The sequence below is a fragment of the Anomaloglossus baeobatrachus genome, chromosome 10 (assembly GCF_048569485.1).
Source record: "Anomaloglossus baeobatrachus isolate aAnoBae1 chromosome 10, aAnoBae1.hap1, whole genome shotgun sequence".
NCBI lineage: Eukaryota > Metazoa > Chordata > Amphibia > Anura > Aromobatidae > Anomaloglossus > Anomaloglossus baeobatrachus.
This window is the reverse complement of record NC_134362.1, coordinates 207641582-207660877: the sequence shown is the minus strand read 5'-3', so window position 1 is coordinate 207660877 and position 19296 is coordinate 207641582. Positions and strand designations below refer to the sequence as shown.

Sequence of the window (19296 nt, the reverse complement as noted above, 5' to 3'; positions counted from 1 at the left end):
TGCACTCTCAGCTGCTGATTCTTCCGCTGCCGCCCTGTGGTGAGTGCTGGTCATTGCACTCTCAGCTGCTGATTCTTCCGCTGCCGCCCTGTGGTGAGCGCTGGTCATTGCACTCTCAGCTGCTGATTCTACCGCTGCCGCCCTGTGGTGAGTGCTGGTCATTACACTCTCAGCTGCTGATTCTTCCGCTGCCGCCCTGTGGTGAGTGCTGGTCATTACACTCTCAGCTGCTGATTCTTCCGCTGCCGCCCTGTGGTGAGTGCTGGTCATTGCACTCTCAGCTGCTGATTCTTCCGCTGCCGCCCTGTGGTGAGTGCTGGTCATTGCACTCTCAGCTGCTGATTCTTCCGCTGCCGCCCTGTGGTGAGTGCTGGTCATTGCACTCTCAGCTGCTGATTCTTCCGCTGCCGCCCTGTGGTGAGTGCTGGTCATTGCACTCTCAGCTGCTGATTCTTCCGCTGCCGCCCTGTGGTGAGTGCTGGTCATTGCACTCTCAGCTGCTGATTCTTCCGCTGCCGCCCTGTGGTGAGTGCTGGTTATTACACTCTCAGCTGCTGATTCTTCTGCTGCCGCCCTGTGGTGAGTGCTGGTCATTGCACTCTCAGCTGCTGATTCTTCTGCTGCCGCCCTGTGGTGAGTGCTGGTCATTGCACTCTCAGCTGCTGATTCTTCCGCTGCCGCCCTGTGGTGAGTGCTGGTCATTGCACTCTCAGCTGCTGATTCTTCCGCTGCCGCCCTGTGGTGAGTGCTGGTCATTGCACTCTCAGCTGCTGATCCTTCCGCTGCCGCCCTGTGGTGAGTGCTGGTCATTACACTCTCAGCTGCTGATTCTTCCGCTGCCGCCCTGTGGTGAGTGCTGGTCATTACACTCTCAGCTGCTGATTCTTCCGCTGCCGCCCTGTGGTGAGTGCTGGTCATTGCACTCTCAACTGCTGATTCTTCTGCTGCCGCCCTGTGGTGAGTGCTGGTCATTGCACTCTCAGCTGCTGATTCTTCCGCTGCCGCCCTGTGGTGAGTGCTGGTCATTGCACTCTCAGCTGCTGATTCTTCCGCTGCCGCCCTGTGGTGAGTGCTGGTCATTGCACTCTCAGCTGCTGATTCTTCCGCTGCCGCCCTGTGGTGAGTGCTGGTCATTGCACTCTCAGCTGCTGATTCTTCCGCTGCCGCCCTGTGGTGAGTGCTGGTCATTGCACTCTCAGCTGCTGATTCTTCCGCTGCCGCCCTGTGGTGAGTGCTGGTCATTGCACTCTCAGCTGCTGATTCTTCCGCTGCCGCCCTGTGGTGAGTGCTGGTCATTACACTCTCAGCTGCTGATTCTTCCGCTGCCGCCCTGTGGTGAGTGCTGGTCATTGCACTCTCAGCTGCTGATTCTTCTGCTGCCGCCCTGTGGTGAGTGCTGGTCATTGCACTCTCAGCTGCTGATTCTTCCGCTGCCGCCCTGTGGTGAGTGCTGGTCATTGCACTCTCAGCTGCTGATCCTTCCGCTGCCGCCCTGTGGTGAGTGCTGGTCATTACACTCTCAGCTGCTGATTCTTCCGCTGCCGCCCTGTGGTGAGTGCTGGTCATTGCACTCTCAGCTGCTGATTCTTCTGCTGCCGCCCTGTGGTAAGTGCTGGTTATTACACTCTCAGCTGCTGATTCTTCCGCTGCCGCCCTGTGGTGAGTGCTGGTCATTGCACTCTCAGCTGCTGATTCTTCCGCTGCCGCCCTGTGGTGAGTGCTGGTCATTGCACTCTCAGCTGCTGATTCTTCCGCTGCCGCCCTGTGGTGAGTGCTGGTCATTGCACTCTCAGCTGCTGATTCTTCTGCTGCCGCCCTGTGGTGAGTGCTGGTTATTACACTCTCAGCTGCTGATTCTTCCGCTGCCGCCCTGTGGTGAGTGCTGGTCATTGCACTCTCAGCTGCTGATTCTTCCGCTGCCGCCCTGTGGTGAGTGCTGGTCATTGCACTCTCAGCTGCTGATTCTTCTGCTGCCGCCCTGTGGTGAGTGCTGGTTATTACACTCTCAGCTGCTGATTCTTCCGCTGCCGCCCTGTGGTGAGTGCTGGTCATTACACTCTCAGCTGCTGATTCTTCCGCTGCCGCCCTGTGGTGAGTGCTGGTCATTGCACTCTCAGCTGCTGATTCTTCCGCTGCCGCCCTGTGGTGAGTGCTGGTCATTGCACTCTCAGCTGCTGATTCTTCCGCTGCCGCCCTGTGGTGAGTGCTGGTCATTGCACTCTCAGCTGCTGATTCTTCCGCTGCCGCCCTGTGGTGAGTGCTGGTCATTGCACTCTCAGCTGCTGATTCTTCTGCTGCCGCCCTGTGGTGAGTGCTGGTCATTACACTCTCAGCTGCTGATTCTTCTGCTGCCGCCCTGTGGTGAGTGCTGGTCATTACACTCTCAGCTGCTGATTCTTCTGCTGCCGCCCTGTGGTGAGTGCTGGTCATTACACTCTCAGCTGCTGATTCTTCCGCTGCCGCCCTGTGGTGAGTGCTGGTCATTGCACTCTCAGCTGCTGATTCTTCTGCTGCCGCCCTGTGGTGAGTGCTGGTCATTACACTCTCAGCTGCTGATTCTTCTGCTGCCGCCCTGTGGTGAGTGCTGGTCATTGCACTCTCAGCTGCTGATTCTTCCGCTGCCGCCCTGTGGTGAGTGCTGGTCATTGCACTCTCAGCTGCTGATTCTTCTGCTGCCGCCCTGTGGTGAGTGCTGGTCATTGCACTCTCAGCTGCTGATTCTTCCGCTGCCGCCCTGTGGTGAGTGCTGGTCATTGCACTCTCAGCTGCTGATTCTTCCGCTGCCGCCCTGTGGTGAGTGCTGGTTATTACACTCTCAGCTGCTGATTCTTCTGCTGCCGCCCTGTGGTGAGTGCTGGTCATTGCACTCTCAGCTGCTGATTCTTCCGCTGCCGCCCTGTGGTGAGTGCTGGTCATTGCACTCTCAGCTGCTGATCCTTCCGCCTCCTGTTACCTGTTATGTAGTCCCGGCTCCTCTCGTCACGTGTGCGGCCGCCATTATACACGGATCCTCTTTTCCATAGGGAGCAGCTTTGTCCCGGGATTGCCTCATTGTGGCCGTGTGAACGCTACCATTAATGAGAACTTCCCGGATTGCACCATCACTCAGTGTGTATATAATATATACCTTTCCTAGCCCTCATGCTGATCATACAGGAGCCGGAGCCCCATTGCGCCTTTTATGAGCCCCCTTTATTATGTCTGGGGTGGGCTGTCCGTACAGTGGGGTCTGCAGCAGGTGTTGATTTGGCACAATGGTCAGTCCTGTTATACCATCTCTCCTCCAGCAGGTGGCGCTACCCCCCATCCACTGATGAGTAGGAGCATTACATTCTGGCCTGCAGATTCGCGCTCTTCCAGCAGGTGGCAGCAGTGAGTGTTTCTCACCGCCATCCACAGCAGGTGACATGTATAGAGCCCGTTACCTGCCGCTTCCCAGATTTACAATCGCACGAGCCCTGATAAACACCCATCTGTCAATACAGCAAAGATCTGCCTAAGCCAAACTGTAAACCTTTCTCGATTGGTGGGGATTACATTAGGGGGGCACTGTGACTGTTTTGGCCACTAGTGTTTAGATTGCTATGAGAATGGTTTTAGTTATTGTGGGGTCACTGACTGCTACTGTTATAGGATGTCACTTATTGGGACCCTGTGGGGTCACTATGATATAAATGGCACTGTTATGGAGGTGCTGCGGCTGACACTATTGTGAGGTCACTATAGCTGGCATTGTTATGGAGGTGCTGGGGCTGACACTATTGTGAGGTCACTATAGCTGGCATTGTTATGGAGGTGCTGGGGCTGACACTATTGTGGGGTATTCAATAGCTGGTTCTGTTATGAAGGTGCTGCGGCTGATACTATTGTGGGGTCTCTATAGCTGGAACGGTTATGTAGGTGCTGCGGCTGACACTATTGTGGGGGTCTCTATAGTTGGCATTGTTATGGAGGTGCTGGGGGTGACACTATTGTGGGGTCTCTATAATTGGCACTGTTATGGAGGTGATTGGGCTGACACTATTGTGTGGTCACTATAGCTGGCACTGTTATGGAGGTACTGGGGCTACTACTATTCTGGGGTCACTATTGCCGGCACTGTTATGGAGGTCACTATTGATATAATCTATGCCCAAATTAACATTCATCAGATTGTAAAAATTAATAATTAGCATTAGAGGGAATCTGTCAGTGGTTTTTGCTCCCTCATCTCAGAGCAGCACAATGTGCAGAGACCCTGAATCCAGCCGTGTGTCACTTAGATTACTGGCTGCAGCCGTTCTGACACAATCAGGATGTATAGAGTTAGCCATGTAGCAGAGCTGAGAGAGCTGACCCCGCCCACACCAGGCACTGGCCCCGCCCACACTGGGGTGTGTGTAGAGATTGGATAGTGACAGTGAGGTCAGTCACAGGCAGGGTGCGCTGCACTGAGCAAAGTCCTGCTGCTTAAACAGGAGGTCGTGGTAGGGACTCATCCTGAGCGCTGTGCTGGGGGGGATCTCGGGGGTCCCACATACCTGAGGCCGGTCACTATATGGCCCCGGACCCTCCACATGGTCAGGATTTCTGTGCTACTGAATCGGATCAGAGATCTCCAGGCATGTGAATCTCCACCCAGGCCCCCAGGAAGCCCCCGACCTCCCCCCGCCCCCCCCGAGTCACAGAGCGGCATTCATAGGGGGACCCTCCTTCATCTCAGTACCATGAGACTTTCCTGCATATACAGTATCCGCACAGTCAGGCTGCTCAGCCTCCGTGTCCTGCAAATGTATCAGACTTTGTGTTTCACTTCCTCACACGATTGTTCTGTGCTGCGCACTACTCACAGCAGAGGGTCTGCTACAATGTGCGCAGTACAAACACAGAGACTGGTGCAGGGTATGTGCGGAGAAGCGGTCAACAGAGTAATGGCGCATGAGCCACGGGAAAAAGAAAGCAGCCACGGGAGGCAGGAAGCAGCCATGGGAGGCAGGAGGGGTCAGCCACGAGAGGCAAGGGGGGGGGTCAGCCACGGGAAGCAAGGGGGGGGGTGTCAGCCACGGGAGGCAAGGGGGAGGTCATCCATGGCGAGCAGGAAGGTAAGCTACGGGAGGCCTGGGGGGGGGGGGGGTGTCAGCCACAGAAGGCGAGGAGTCAGCCACGGGAGCCAAGGGGGGTCAGCCACGGAAGGTAGGTGGGGTCAGCCACATAAGGCAGGAGGGGGGGTCAGCAACGGGATGCAAGGGGGGGGGGTCAGCCATGGGGAGCAGGGAGGTCAGCCACGGAAGGCAGGGGGGTGGTGGTCAGCCACGGGAGGTTGATTTGCCCATTGTAATTCTGTACTGCTAATACGGAGTGGACACAGACACCTCCTGGGCTGAACAGTGTGGGTGATATATATATATACATACATATACACACACACACACACAGACACACACACACACACACACACACACACACACAGTATATACAGTACATATGTTAAATCTTTTTTTTCTTAATTGCATGTATTTTGGCCTAAAAAGATCAGCAATTGGGTGTTTTTAAAAACGTGGCACCATTTGGCATTTACAGGCTCATTTTTTTCCCCTGCACATTGATAGCTGCAATATGAGTTAACTGAGAATGTGTCAGTGAGCTCTCCCTGAAGTCTGTAATTCTTCCGTCTTTTTTTTTCTTTGCAGATTTCCAATCACATGAAAGTTCAAATCGCCTGAAAGGAGCTCAGAAAAAAAAAAAGTTAAATGCCCAACGAGCTCACTGACCGATCCCAGATAACTCACTCTGCAGCCAGCAATGTGCAGCGGAAACAAAACCGGCTGTAAAATCCAAACGGAGCAACATTTTTAATGAAAAACAATCGCAAAAATGAATTTTAGCCCAAAATATATGGGTTTAGCTACAAAATAAACACCCTGGAAGGCGTCTCCAAATTAATTTGGAGTGTTTTGGAAAAGTATTGGATCCCTTCACATCCTGAACGCGCTCTCTGAGCTTGTTCCTTACCATATACAGTAGGAAGCTTCTTAAAAGGAGAAGTCCCCATAGTCTTGCACCAGTCAGATTGGTGGAAAGGGCGAGCAGCTCCGGGGACCCATCACAGCGGCCCCTTCTCAACTGGGAGCTGTAGACACCTATGGGAGCGCAGTGCATCAATGTGAGCCCCAATGCAGGTCGGGCCGGCACCTTCCTGGCCCCGGAGGACGCTGATCATCACCGGCCCCATCGGGGGTTGGACCGGCACCTTCCAGGCCCCGGAGGACGCTGATCATTACTGGCCCCATTGAGAGTCGGACCGGCACCTTCCGGGGATCATCACCGGCCCCATCAGACACGGATCATCACCAGCCCCATCGGGGGTTGGACCGGCACCTCCCTGGCCCTGCCGGACGCTGATCATCACAAGCCCCATCGAGGGTTGGACCAGCACCTTCCAGGGATCATCACCGGCCCCATCGAGGGTCGGGCCGGTACCTTCCTGGTCCCGCAGGACGCTGATCATCACGGGCCCCATCGGGGGTTGGACCGGCACCTTCCGGGGATCATTACCAGCCCCATCAGACACAAATCATCACCGGCCCCATCAAAGGTCGGGCCAGCACCTTCCTGGCCCCGGAGGACGCTGATCATCACGGGCCCCATCGGGGGTCGGGCCGGTACCTTCCTGGCCCCGGAGGACGCTGATCATCACGGGCCCCATCGGGGGTCGGGCCGGTACCTTCCAGGGATCATCACCGGCCCCATCAAAGGTCGGGCCAGCACCTTCCTGGCCCCGGAGGACGCTGATCATCACGGGCCCCATCGGGGGTCGGGCCGGTACCTTCCTGGCCCCGGAGGACGCTGATCATCACGGGCCCCATCAGGGGTCGGGCCGGTACCTTCCTGGCCCCGGAGGACGCTGATCATCACGGGCCCCATCGGGGGTCGGGCCGGTACCTTCCTGGCCCCGGAGGACGCTGATCATCACGGGCCCCATCGGGGGTCGGGCCGGTACCTTCCTGGCCCCGGAGGACGCTGATCATCACCGGCCCCGTCGAGGGCCGGACGCAGACCCCTTTCTAATATTTTGGGACTTTTTCTCCCATGATACAATGTATATAAAGCTTTATTGGCGACATTAGAAAAGCTATAAATTATATGTATTCTCCTGGATGGGGCAGGACGGCGGCGGGGGAAGGGAGTAACAGTCCAATAATACTCAGCAGACATAAGATACACACATCATTCTGCTGGGAGTTGTAGTTCCACACGTGTGAGACCACTAATGCCCGAGGGCTCTACGAGGAATAGGTCCCATAGGAGAATCCCTTTAAAGGCCCCGTCAATATCAGCAATAGTAAATGGCGGATACAAGAACTGCGGACGCTGTGAACACTGGAAAGGCGGAAAGTCTTCATCCTTCTGTGACAAGTCTCGGACCCCCGGAGCGAACATGAAATGGCGGACATGGCAGCGCTGAGGGCGGGGGTCCGGGAGGCGTCAGATCCTCGTCCCGTTATACAATGTCCTGTGGGTGGGGGGCAGTTATACTTCGTCCTGGACTGGGATGGGGTTGACGTGTCCCTCGTCCACCTGCTTCCTGCGCACCTCGGGGGGAGGGCGGGGAGGGGGGTTCTCCGGAGGACGTTTGATGGTCTCCGCCACTTTCAGCTTGGGCGGTGCTTGTGGCTCGATGGGGCGCCATTCCTCTCCACATATCGCGGCCTAGACACGGAGGAGAGAGAGGGAAAGTCAATGTGCGGAATATATCATAGACCCGCCGGGGCCCCAGCAATCATGGGGGGCCCCGCTCCTGCACCCCCCATATACACCCATGGAGCAGGATAACGGCTGAGATACGCACCAGGAGGTAAATGAGAGAGGAAATGCCAAGACACACGGTGCCCAGGATGGTGGCCAGGATGAAGCCTCCGGGTACTGCCAACCTGCAGCCAAACAGAGCCGGAGCGGTCATTACAGCAACCCAAATAATGGCACAGTGATAATAGCACATAGCGTTACTCTATAATCCCCCACACACCCCTCTGTGACCTCCTATAAGATCAGTGCTCTCCTCTCCTGAAATACTCTGTGCTGCTGGGACCTGCTCCTTCCTCTATGTATCTCTGTGACCTCCTATAAGATCAGCGCTCTCCTCTCCTGAAATACTCTGTGCTGCTGGGACCTGCTCCTTCCTCTATGTATATCTGTGTCCTCCTATAAGATCAGCGCTCTCCTCTCCTGAAATACTCTGTGCTGCTGGGACCTGCTCCTTCCTCTATGTATATCTGTGTCCTCCTATAAGATCAGCGCTCTCCTCTCCTGAAATACTCTGTGCTGCTGGGACCTGCTCCTTCCTCTATGTATATCTGTGTCCTCCTATAAGATCAGCGCTCTCCTCTCCTGAAATACTCTGTGCTGCTGGGACCTGCTCCTTCCTCTATGTATATCTGTGTCCTCCTATAAGATCAGCGCTCTCCTCTCCTGAAATACTCTGTGCTGCTGGGACCTGCTCCTTCCTCTATGTATATCTGTGTCCTCCTATAAGATCAGAGCACTCCTCTCCTGAAATACTCTGTGCTGCTGGGTCCTCCTATAAGATCAGTGCTCTCCTCTCCTGAAATACTCTGTGCTGCTGGGACCAGCTCCTTCCTCTATGTATATCTGCGTCCTCCTATAAGATCAGCGCTCTCCTCTCCTGAAATACTCTGTGCTGCTGGCATCACATACAACATAACAGGTAACTGAATGGAAACCTGGAGCAGGGAGCAGACTCCAGAGCTGCGCTCATCTGCCCCCCGATCGTACTCACCCCGCATGTAATACCGCGCGGACGTAGTAATTCCGGGTCAGAGGACCGAACGCTTTCACCACTGCCGTCAAACACTGCTGGCCACTGCAAATACAACAATACCGTCCATTAGTGCTCCCTATGGGAAAACCCACCTGTGCCTCAGAGCCATGTGCATCCCTCATGCTTTACACTGCAGGACTGCATTCTCAGTTTAAGGGCTCATTCACACGACCGTTCCGCTTGTCCTGGTCAGTTCCTGTTTTTTTTCGGACCCACGGACAGGACCATCTTTTCAATGTCTTTTGTGTAGGATCGGATGGTACACGGTAAAACTTCCGTGTGCATCTAATCCTACAAAGAAACACATCGGATGCCGCATGTCCGCTCCGTTATTATGGAACATGTCCTATTCTGTTCCGTAATAACGGACCGTGACTCCATACAAGTCAATGGGCCCGCAAAATCCCCGGAAGCCGCACGGAAGCACTTCGTCTGACCTCCGGCGCGTGCCTGTGCAGTCTGTGTCCCGCTCAAGCCCCGCGGCTGCTCGCACTGCAGTGTGTCAGTGTCTGCCCCCCTCTGCAGCATCGGCAGCTTCTCACACTGCAGTGCGTGCAGCCGCGGTAATGACTAGCGCTGCTTCTCATCACTGCCCGTGCAGTCTGTGTCCCGCTCCAGCCCCGCAGCTGCCCGCACTGCAGCGTGTCAGTGTCTGCCCGCGGTGTCAGCAGCTTCTCACACTGCAGTGCGTGCAGCCGCGGGGATGACGAGCGCTGCGATGAGGAGGTTAGATGAGATCATTACCTGCTGTGACGATCTCCTCCTCTGCCGACGTCAGCGCTGTCACTGCCTTCTATGCCCGTCGCATTCTCACATCAAGTCTTGCGGGCGGGCCGAGACTGTCACTAGGGGTGACATCACGGGCTCTCGCGATCCTGCTGAGAACACGGCGGGCATAGAAGGCAGTGACAGCGCTGACGTTAGGAGAGCAGGGGATGATCATAGCAGGTAATGATCTCATCTATCCTCCTGATGGCAGCGCTAGTCATCCCCTGCAGTGACCTGGGCTGACCTATTGATGTTAGCTCAGGTCACTGCACTACTCTCCCAGCCAATGGGGAACATTCTGTTCTTCATTGACTGGGGGGACATGGTCTATGGTATGGATCGCCGTGGGACCCCCCCTTATTGGATTACGCCGGACCCGGATTTGATTGGTCTTTTCAATAAATTGGTGAAAGAGGGAATGTGGGGAGTGTTTTTCAAATAAAACTTCTTTTGTTGTCTATTTTTTTCTTACTGACTGGGTTAGTGATGTCGGGTATCTGATAGACGCTTGACATCACTAACTCCAGGGCTTGATGTCAGGTGACATTACACATCTAGCATCAGCCCCATATATTACCCAGTTTACCACTGCACTAGGGCAACGAGATGAGTTGGGGCAAAGCGCCAGGATTGGCACGTCTAATGGATGCGCCACTTCTGGGGCAGCTGTAGCCTGCTATTTTTAGGCTGGGGAGTGTCCAATAACAGTGGACCTCCCTAGTCTGAGAATACCAGACCCCAGCTGTCCGCTTTACCTTGGCTGGTGATCCAATTTGGGGGGACCCCGTGTTTTTTGTTTTACATTATTTATTTAATGTAAAATAACAGCGTTGGGTGCCCTCTGTTTTGGATTACCAGCCAAGGTGAAGCTGCCAGCTGTGGTCTGCAGGCTGCAGCTGTGTGCTTTACCCTAGCTGGCTACAAAAGATGGGGGGACCTCACGTCGTTTTTTTAAATTATTTTTTGGCTAAATACAAGGCTAAGCACCCTTTAGTGCCACATGAAAGTCACTAAAGGTTGCCAGCTTAGAATATGCAGGGGGGTGGGACATTATATAGGTCTTTCTCATCTATCTATCTATCCCTCTATTCATTCATTCATCCATCCCTCTGTCTCTATATCTATCTATCCATCTCTATATCTACTCATCTATTTATCTTTCTTGCTGCATTCGTTTTTTGCGGTCCGCAAAAAAAAAACGTATGACACACGGACCGTATACGGAACGGATGTCACAAGGATGCCACACGGACGCATCCGTGAAAAAAAAAAAACAGACCGTTTTTTGTGGACTGCAAAAAGGGAACGGTCATGTGAATGTAGCCTAATCCAATCTCAGCAGGAAATCAGGAGGACTCGGTGGTTGCTACATTTTCGGCTCCGATTGCAAACGAGTGGCTGCGCCCGCTGAGATCGATGGGCTGTCTCTCCTGCTTTCAGTGGGTCTGGCTGCTCATCTCACGTTTACGGGGGGTCCCGACTCTCCCCAAAAGAGGGATCGGGTAGCTTGATTTTAATGTGTATCAAGCAGCAGCTTACTGGCATCGCTCCATTAGGAAAACATGCACGCTCAGCCGAGTAGAGCGTGCACGAGTATGGAAAGAACATCAAAGATAGCCGTTGGCCGTACATGTCTTTGGATTAATGGCTATATACGATGCATGGACATCTGTACAGCGCATACCCAGGAGCACCGCGCACACATGCACGCTCGGCCACGCAGAGAGTGCATGTGTTCAGGAAGAATAGGCACTCACCATCTCTCCATGGTGGATCCCTTCTTCCGTCTGCTTCTCGGATATTCCAGCAGAGTGACGAGCACACCGGCCGCTCTGAGAGCCGAGGTTAAGGAGCCACAAGCAATGCCTCTGAACACAAATATAAGGGTCCACACCGGGATAGGGGGGGTCCAATCTGACCAAGGAGGACTCAGCCGGGGCTTCTCCATGATGCAAAAAAAAAAATTGACCAAAACGCGTGCAACTTGCACTAAAGTGAAACGCGTGAGTCCAAATCCAAAATAATGTAAACATTGTCACTGTAGCCCTGTGGCCCGGGCTCCATTCTTTACTCCAGGGGGGGACATATCGGGGGGGGGGGGGATCTGATGTTTCCTTTTACCCTCTCCCCATTAATAAACCACAGAGGCCCGGAGGACTGAAAACGGAGCTTTACCTGAATCGATCGTTTACCTGTTAAAGTATCCGAAGAGTTAAAGGAAGGAGGAAGCAGCGATGACCGGTGACACCCGGCGGGAACATCACTGACATAACGACATTGTGATGACGAGTGCTGCGCTAATCACTCATCTATAAGGTATACCGCTCCATTGTGCTCCGGGAAAATCCGCAATTACCTGCGAATACCATCAGGATGAGGAATTTATTATACACCAGAGCACGAGCGGTTAAACGTCTGCACGGCCTTAATTATGGCTTCCTGTCCCCGGATTTCACAATTGGCGACCTGACATTGCAACAGGCACGGCCCTAAAGTGACCCCGCGTCTGAGCCGCCGCCGGCGTTACATCCGGGGGACCAGCGATGACAAGAGATAGAATGTGGTGGCCTAAAGAAGTGCGCGGCCACCGCCCCGACGCTGTGCGGCCACCGCCCCGACGACGCGCGGCCACCGCCCCGACGACGCGCGGCCACCGCCCCGACGACGCGCGGCCACCGCCCCGACGACGCGCGGCCACCGCCCCGACACTGCGCAGAGAGTCACGAGATCCGGCCTCCAAAGAAGGAATCCGCTTCAGAAGGGCTGATACATTGTATATACACTTGTTACAAAGGATACATGGCGTACGCCCCGAACTGCCAGCCTTTAAACTGTCCGGCCACCGCAACGATCCCGCCAGAGAGGAGAACTGTGGAGACAGGAAGCAGGAGGCGTTAGAAATGTGGCGACTGAGCCCCCCCAAATACTGAGCATGGTCAGCACAGTCAGATCCCAACTACGTCCCCCACAATGCAGTGAGGTCCCGACTACGTCCCCCACAATGCAGTGAGGTCCCGACTACGTCCCCCACAATGCAGTGAGGTCCCAACTACGTCCCCCACAATGCAGTGAGATCCCAACTACGTCCCCCACAATGCAGTGAGATCCCAACTACGTCCCCCACAATGCAGTGAGATCCCAACTACGTCCCCCACAATGCAGTGAAATCCCGACTACATCCCCCACAATGCAATGAGATCCTGACTACGTCCCCCACAATGCAATGAGATCCTGACTGCGTCCCCCACAATGCAGTGAGGTCCTGACTGCGTCCCCCACAATGCAGCGAGATCCTGACTGCGTCCCCCACAATGCAATGAGATCCTGACTGCGTCCCCCACAATGCAGTGAGGTCCTGACTGCGTCCCCCACAATGCAGTGAGGTCCTGACTGCGTCCCCCACAATGCAATGAGATCCTGACTGCGTCCCCCACAATGCAATGAGATCCTGACTGCGTCCCCCACAATGCAGTGAGGTCCTGACTGCGTCCCCCACAATGCAGTGAGGTCCTGACTGCGTCCCCCACAATTGCCAGTGAGGTCCTGACTGCGTCCCCCCACAATGCAGTGAGGTCCTGACTGCGTCCCCCCACAATGCAGTGAGGTCCTGACTGCGTCCCCCACAATGCAGTCTGCCCCGCCACCTACATGCGATGATCCATCGCTCCTCTTATACCAGCATGGTGCAAACATGAGCACAGGACACCACATTGAGAAACACCTGGTGCAGCAACCGCCCCCCCCCCCCCCCCCCCACTTCCCCCAGAAAGATGAACTAAATGATTTCTTCCATTTGTGTAATCGCTGGAGTCAACAGTCACTGGAGATCTGACGAGCGGGGGAGGGGGGGGGGGGGGGGGCGCTATTAACCCTCACTATACCCCATAAGTGTGCAGAAGACAAACTCATGCATAAGCAGTATAAAACCTGTATATATTGTATGCAATGCCTTGAAAAAGTATTCATACCCAGTGAATTTTTCCACATTTTTTTTCCTTCAAATTATACCCACAAACGTAAATGTGCTTTATTGGGATTTATGTGATAGTAGCAAGTATGTGTGAAGTATAAAGGAAATGACATGTAGGGGCCGCAGCGAGCAGTGGAGGAGGGGCTAGGGGCTAAATGGAAAACGCAACATGAGGCGAAACATTAGCCCTGCACAATATCCTGAAAACACCATCCCCACCGTCACACATGGTGGAGGCCACATCCTGCTGTAATTTTGAACGCTATATTTGAGATGACCCGCACTCTCTTTCCCTTTCCTGTATAGCGTCTGCCTTGTACGTTGCGGCCTCCACATTAGTCTTATTATTGGCCGTTCCTTCTATTTTTATCTTTCTTCTCAGGTATAAAGGGCTCTCAGTGATCGCACTGCGTACACAGCGGCGCACAGATGTGGGCGGCTCCGGCTCCTGACAGCGGCTACTTCCTCCTCGCACTTCCTCATTCTGAATGTTTTATGTTGATATTAAGACACCAAGAAACTTCCCCGAATGCAAAATAAATTAGAAATGAGTCACCTCATCATTCACAGCTTTCCCACAGCCGCCTGACACCACTGCCCGTCCCTGTATTATTATCCTCACTAACAGGTGAGAATGTGAGGGAGGGGCACATACTGCCATCCTCCTATGTGACCCAGGGTGGGGGGTACATACTGCCATCCTCCTATGTGACCCAGGGTGGGGGGGTACATACTGCCATCCTCCTATGTGACCCGGGGTGGGGGGGTACATACTGCCATCCTCCTATGTGACCCAGGGTGGGGGGTACATACTGCCATCCTCCTATGTGACCCGGGGTGGGGGGGTACATACTGCCATCCTCCTATGTGACCCGGGGTGGGGGGTACATACTGCCATCCTCCTATGTGACCCAGGGTGGGGGGGTACATACTGCCATCCTCCTATGTGACCCAGGGTGGGGGGTACATACTGCCATCCTCCTATGTGACCCAGGGTGGGGGGGTACATACTGCCATCCTCCTATGTGACCCAGGGTGGGGGGTACATACTGCCATCCTCCTATGTGACCCGGGGTGGGGGGTACATACTGCCATCCTCCTATGTGACCCAGGGTGGGGGGGGTACATACTGCCATCCTCCTATGTGACCCAGGGTGGGGGGTACATACTGCCATCCTCCTATGTGACCCGGGGTGGGGGGTACATACTGCCATCCTCCTATGTGACCCGGGGTGGGGGGGTACATACTGCATCCTCCTATGTGACCCAGGGTGGGGGGTACATACTGCCATCCTCCTATGTGACCCGGGGTGGGGGGGTACATACTGCCATCCTCCTATGTGACCCGGGGGTGGGGGGTACATACTGCCATCCTCCTATGTGACCCGGGGTGGGGGGTACATACTGCCATCCTCCTATGTGACCCGGGGTGGGGGGTACATACTGCATCCTCCTATGTGACCCGGGGTGGGGGGTACATACTGCATCCTCCTATGTGACCCGGGGTGGGGGGTACATACTGCATCCTCCTATGTGACCCGGGGTGCGGGGGTACATACTGCCATCCTCCCATGTGACCCGGGGTGGGGGGTACATACTGCCATCCTCCTATGTGACCCGGGGTGGGGGGGTACATACTGCCATCCTCCTATGTGACCCGGGGTGGGGGGGTACATACTGCCATCCTCCTATGTGACCCGGGGTGGGGGGGTACATACTGCTATCCTCCTATGTGACCCAGGGTGGGGGGTACATACTGCCATCCTCCTATGTGACCCGGGGTGGGGGGGTACATACTGCTATCCTCCTATGTGACCCGGGGTGGGGGGGTACATACTGCCATCCTCCTATGTGACCCAGGGTGGGGGGTACATACTGCCATCCTCCTATGTGACCCGGGGTGGGGGGTACATACTGCCATCCTCCTATGTGACCCGGGGTGGGGGGTACATACTGCCATCCTCCTATGTGACCCGGGGTGGGGGGTACATACTGCCATCCTCCTATGTGACCCGGGGTGGGGGGGTACATACTGCCATCCTCCTATGTGACCCAGGGTGGGGGGGTACATACTGCCATCCTCCTATGTGACCCGGGGTGGGGGGGTACATACTGCTATCCTCCTATGTGACCCGGGGTGGGGGGTACATACTGCCATCCTCCTATGTGACCCAGGGTGGGGGGTACATACTGCCATCCTCCTATGTGACCCGGGGTGGGGGGTACATACTGCCATCCTCCTATGTGACCCAGGGTGGGGGGGGAGGGGTACATACTGCCATCCTCCTATGTGACCCGGGGTGGGGGGTACATACTGCCATCCTCCTATGTGACCCGGGGTGGGGGGTACATACTGCCATCCTCCTATGTGACCCAGGGTGGGGGGGGAGGGGTACATACTGCCATCCTCCTATGTGACCCGGGGTGGGGGGTACATACTGCCATCCTCCTATGTGACCCAGGGTGGGGGGGGGAGGGGTACATACTGCCATCCTCCTATGTGACCCGGGGTGGGGGGTACATACTGCCATCCTCCTATGTGACCCAGGGTGGGGGGGGGAGGGGTACATACTGCCATCCTCCTATGTGACCCGGGGTGGGGGGTACATACTGCATCCTCCTATGTGACCCGGGGTGGGGGGGTACATACTGCCATCCTCCTATGTGACCCGGGGTGGGGGGTACATACTGCCATCCTCCTATGTGACCCGGGGTGGGGGGGTACATACTGCATCCTCCTATGTGACCCGGGGTGGGGGGTACATACTGCCATCCTCCTATGTGACCCGGGGTGGGGGGGGTACATACTGCTATCCTCCTATGTGACCCGGGGTGGGGGGTACATACTGCCATCCTCCTATGTGACCCGGGGTGGGGGGGTACATACTGCCATCCTCCTATGTGACCCGGGGTGGGGGGTACATACTGCCATCCTCCTATGTGACCCGGGGTGGGGGGGTACATACTGCCATCCTCCTATGTGACCCGGGGTGGGGGGTACATACTGCATCCTCCTATGTGACCCGGGGTGGGGGGTACATACTGCATCCTCCTATGTGACCCGGGGTGGGGGGGTACATACTGCCATCCTCCTATGTGACCCAGGGTGGGGGGTACATACTGCATCCTCCTATGTGACCCGGGGTGGGGGGTACATACTGCATCCTCCTATGTGACCCGGGGTGGGGGGTACATACTGCATCCTCCTATGTGACCCGGGGTGGGGGGTACATACTGCATCCTCCTATGTGACCCGGGGTGGGGGGTACATACTGCATCCTCCTATGTGACCCGGGGTGGGGGGTACATACTGCATCCTCCTATGTGACCCGGGGTGGGGGGTACATACTGCCATCCTCCTATGTGACCCGGGGTGGGGGGTACATACTGTATCCTCCTATGTGACCCGGGGTGGGGGGGTACATACTGCCATGCTCCTATGTGACCCGGGGTGGGGGGGGAGGGGTACATACTGCATCCTCCTATGTGACCCAGGGTGGGGTGGAGGGGTACATACTGCCATCCTCCTATGTGACCCGGGGTGGGGGGTACATACTGCATCCTCCTATGTGACCCGGGGTGGGGGGTACATACTGCCATCCTCCTATGTGACCCGGGGTGGGGGGTACATACTGTATCCTCCTATGTGACCCGGGGTGGGGGGTACATACTGCATCCTCCTATGTGACCCGGGGTGGGGGAGGAGGGGTACATACTGCATCCTCCTATGTGACCCAGGGTGGGGTGGGGGGGTACATACTGCATCCTCCTATGTGACCCGGGGTGGGGGGTACATACTGCAGCCTTCTATGTGACCCGGGGTGGGGGAGGAGGGGTACATACTGCATCCTCCTATGTGACCCGGGGTGGGGGAGGAGGGGTACATACTGCTATCCTCCTATGTGACCCGGGGGGGGGGGGGGGGGGGGTTGAGGGGTACATACTGCTATCCTCCTATGTGATGTGGGGTTACATAGGACTGCAGGTGACATCTACTACATTATGTGTGTGTTACATAGGACTGCAGGTGACATTACTACATTATGTATGTGTTACATAGGACTGCAGGTGACATCTACTACATTATGTGTGTGTTACATAGGACTGCAGGTGACATCTAGTACATTATGTGTGTGTTACATAGGACTGCAGGTGACATTACTACATTATCTGTGTTACATAGGACTGCAGGTGACATTACTACATTATCTGTGTTACATAGGACTGCAGGTGACATTACTACATTATCTGTGTTACATAGGACTGCAGGTGACATTACTACATTATCTGTGTTACATAGGACTGCAGGTGACAACTACTACATTATCTGTGTTACATAGGACTGCAGGTGACAACTACTACATTATCTGTGTTACATAGGTCTGCAGGTGACAATTACTACATTATCTGTGTTACATAGGACTGCAGGTGACAACTACTACATTATCTGTGTTACATAGGACTGCAGGTGACAACTACTACATTATCTGTGTTACATAGGACTGCAGGTGACAACTACTACATTATCTGTACTCAGAGATATCACTGTGTTATCTGTGGTGTTACATGGGACTGCACTGCCGTAGATCAGATACATCTATAGGGGTCGTACCCGCACTGATGACAGATACTCACTCAGTCCTGACGCCAGCGCTTGTTCGTTTGCCCACATCGCCCACTCTATCTGCCCCATGCTGCGGATCGCAGGAGGCGGAGGCTGCAACTTGTAGAGTCTGTGACTTCCTGCTGCCGAGCGGCGCTATATACAGAGCAGAGCCCTCCCATCACACAACTCTGCCCTCCCATCACACAGCTCTGCCCTCCCATCACACAGCTCTGCCCTCCCATCACACAGCTCTGCCCTCCCATCACACAGCTCTGCCCTCCCATCACACAGCTCTGCCCTCCCATCACACAGCTCTGCCCTCCCATCACACAGCTCTGCCCTCCCATCACACAGCTCTGCCCTCCCATCACACAGCTCTGCCCTCCCATCACACACAGCAGCCCGTCCTGCACTCTCATCACACACAGCAGCCTGTCCTGCCCTCCCATCACACACAGCAGCTTGTCCTGCCCTCCCATCACACACAGCAGCCTGTCCTGCCCTCCCATCACACACAGCAGCCCGTCCTGCCCTCCCATCACACACAGCAGCCCGTCCTGCCCTCCCATCACACACAGCAGCCCGTCCTGCCCTCCCATCACACACAGCAGCCTGTCCTGCCCTCCCATCACACACAGCAGCCTGTCCTGCCCTCCCATCACACAGAGCAGCCCGTCCTGCCCTCCCATCACACACAGCAGCCCGTCCTGCCCTCCCATCACACACAGCAGCCCGTCCTGCCCTCCCATCACACAGTGCAGCCCGTCCTGCCCTCCCATCACACACAGCAGCCCGTCCTGCCCTCCCATCACACACAGCAGCCTGTCCTGCCCTCCCATCACACACAGCAGCCTGTCCTGCCCTCCCATCACACACAGCAGCCTGTCCTGCCCTCCCATCACACACAGCAGCCTGTCCTGCCCTCCCATCACACACAGCAGCCCGTCCTGCCCTCCCATCACACACAGCAGCCCGTCCTGCCCTCCCATCACACACAGCAGCCCGTCCTGCCCTCCCATCACACACAGCAGCCTGTCCTGCCCTCCCATCACACACAGCAGCCCGTCCTGCCCTCCCATCACACAGAGCAGCCCGTCCTGCCCTCCCATCACACACAGCAGCCCGTCCTGCCCT

General features: G+C 55.6%; 1 protein-coding gene across 1 annotated transcript; it reads right to left on the bottom strand.

Annotated features, from left to right (window-relative positions):
- Nucleotides 1-7072: 7072 nt before the first annotated feature.
- CYBA (cytochrome b-245 alpha chain) lies at nt 7073-18334 on the bottom strand. The gene is made up of 6 exons (XM_075325280.1): nt 18192-18334; nt 12386-12455; nt 11344-11418; nt 8777-8860; nt 7829-7910; nt 7073-7689 (listed from the first exon to the last, which is right to left on the bottom strand). The coding sequence occupies exons 1-6, from the start codon at nt 18247-18249 to the stop codon at nt 7510-7512; spliced, it is 549 nt and encodes a 182-aa protein (XP_075181395.1). The 5' UTR covers nt 18250-18334; the 3' UTR covers nt 7073-7509.
- Between the last annotated feature and the right edge of the window lie 962 nt (nt 18335-19296).

Bases quoted from the DNA above. Each gene is read 5' to 3' on its own strand.
- CYBA (XM_075325280.1), bottom strand. From the start codon at position 18,249: ATGGGGCAGATAGAGTGGGCGATGTGGGCAAACGAACAAGCGCTGGCG. The intron at 12,456-18,191 runs GTGAGTATCTGT...CTGTCTCCACAG, and splicing joins AGCGCTGGCGTCAGGACTGA to TTCTCCTCTCTGGCGGGATC. The intron at 7,690-7,828 runs GTGCGTATCTCA...CTCCGTGTCTAG, and splicing joins CCTCTCTCATTTACCTCCTG to GCCGCGATATGTGGAGAGGA.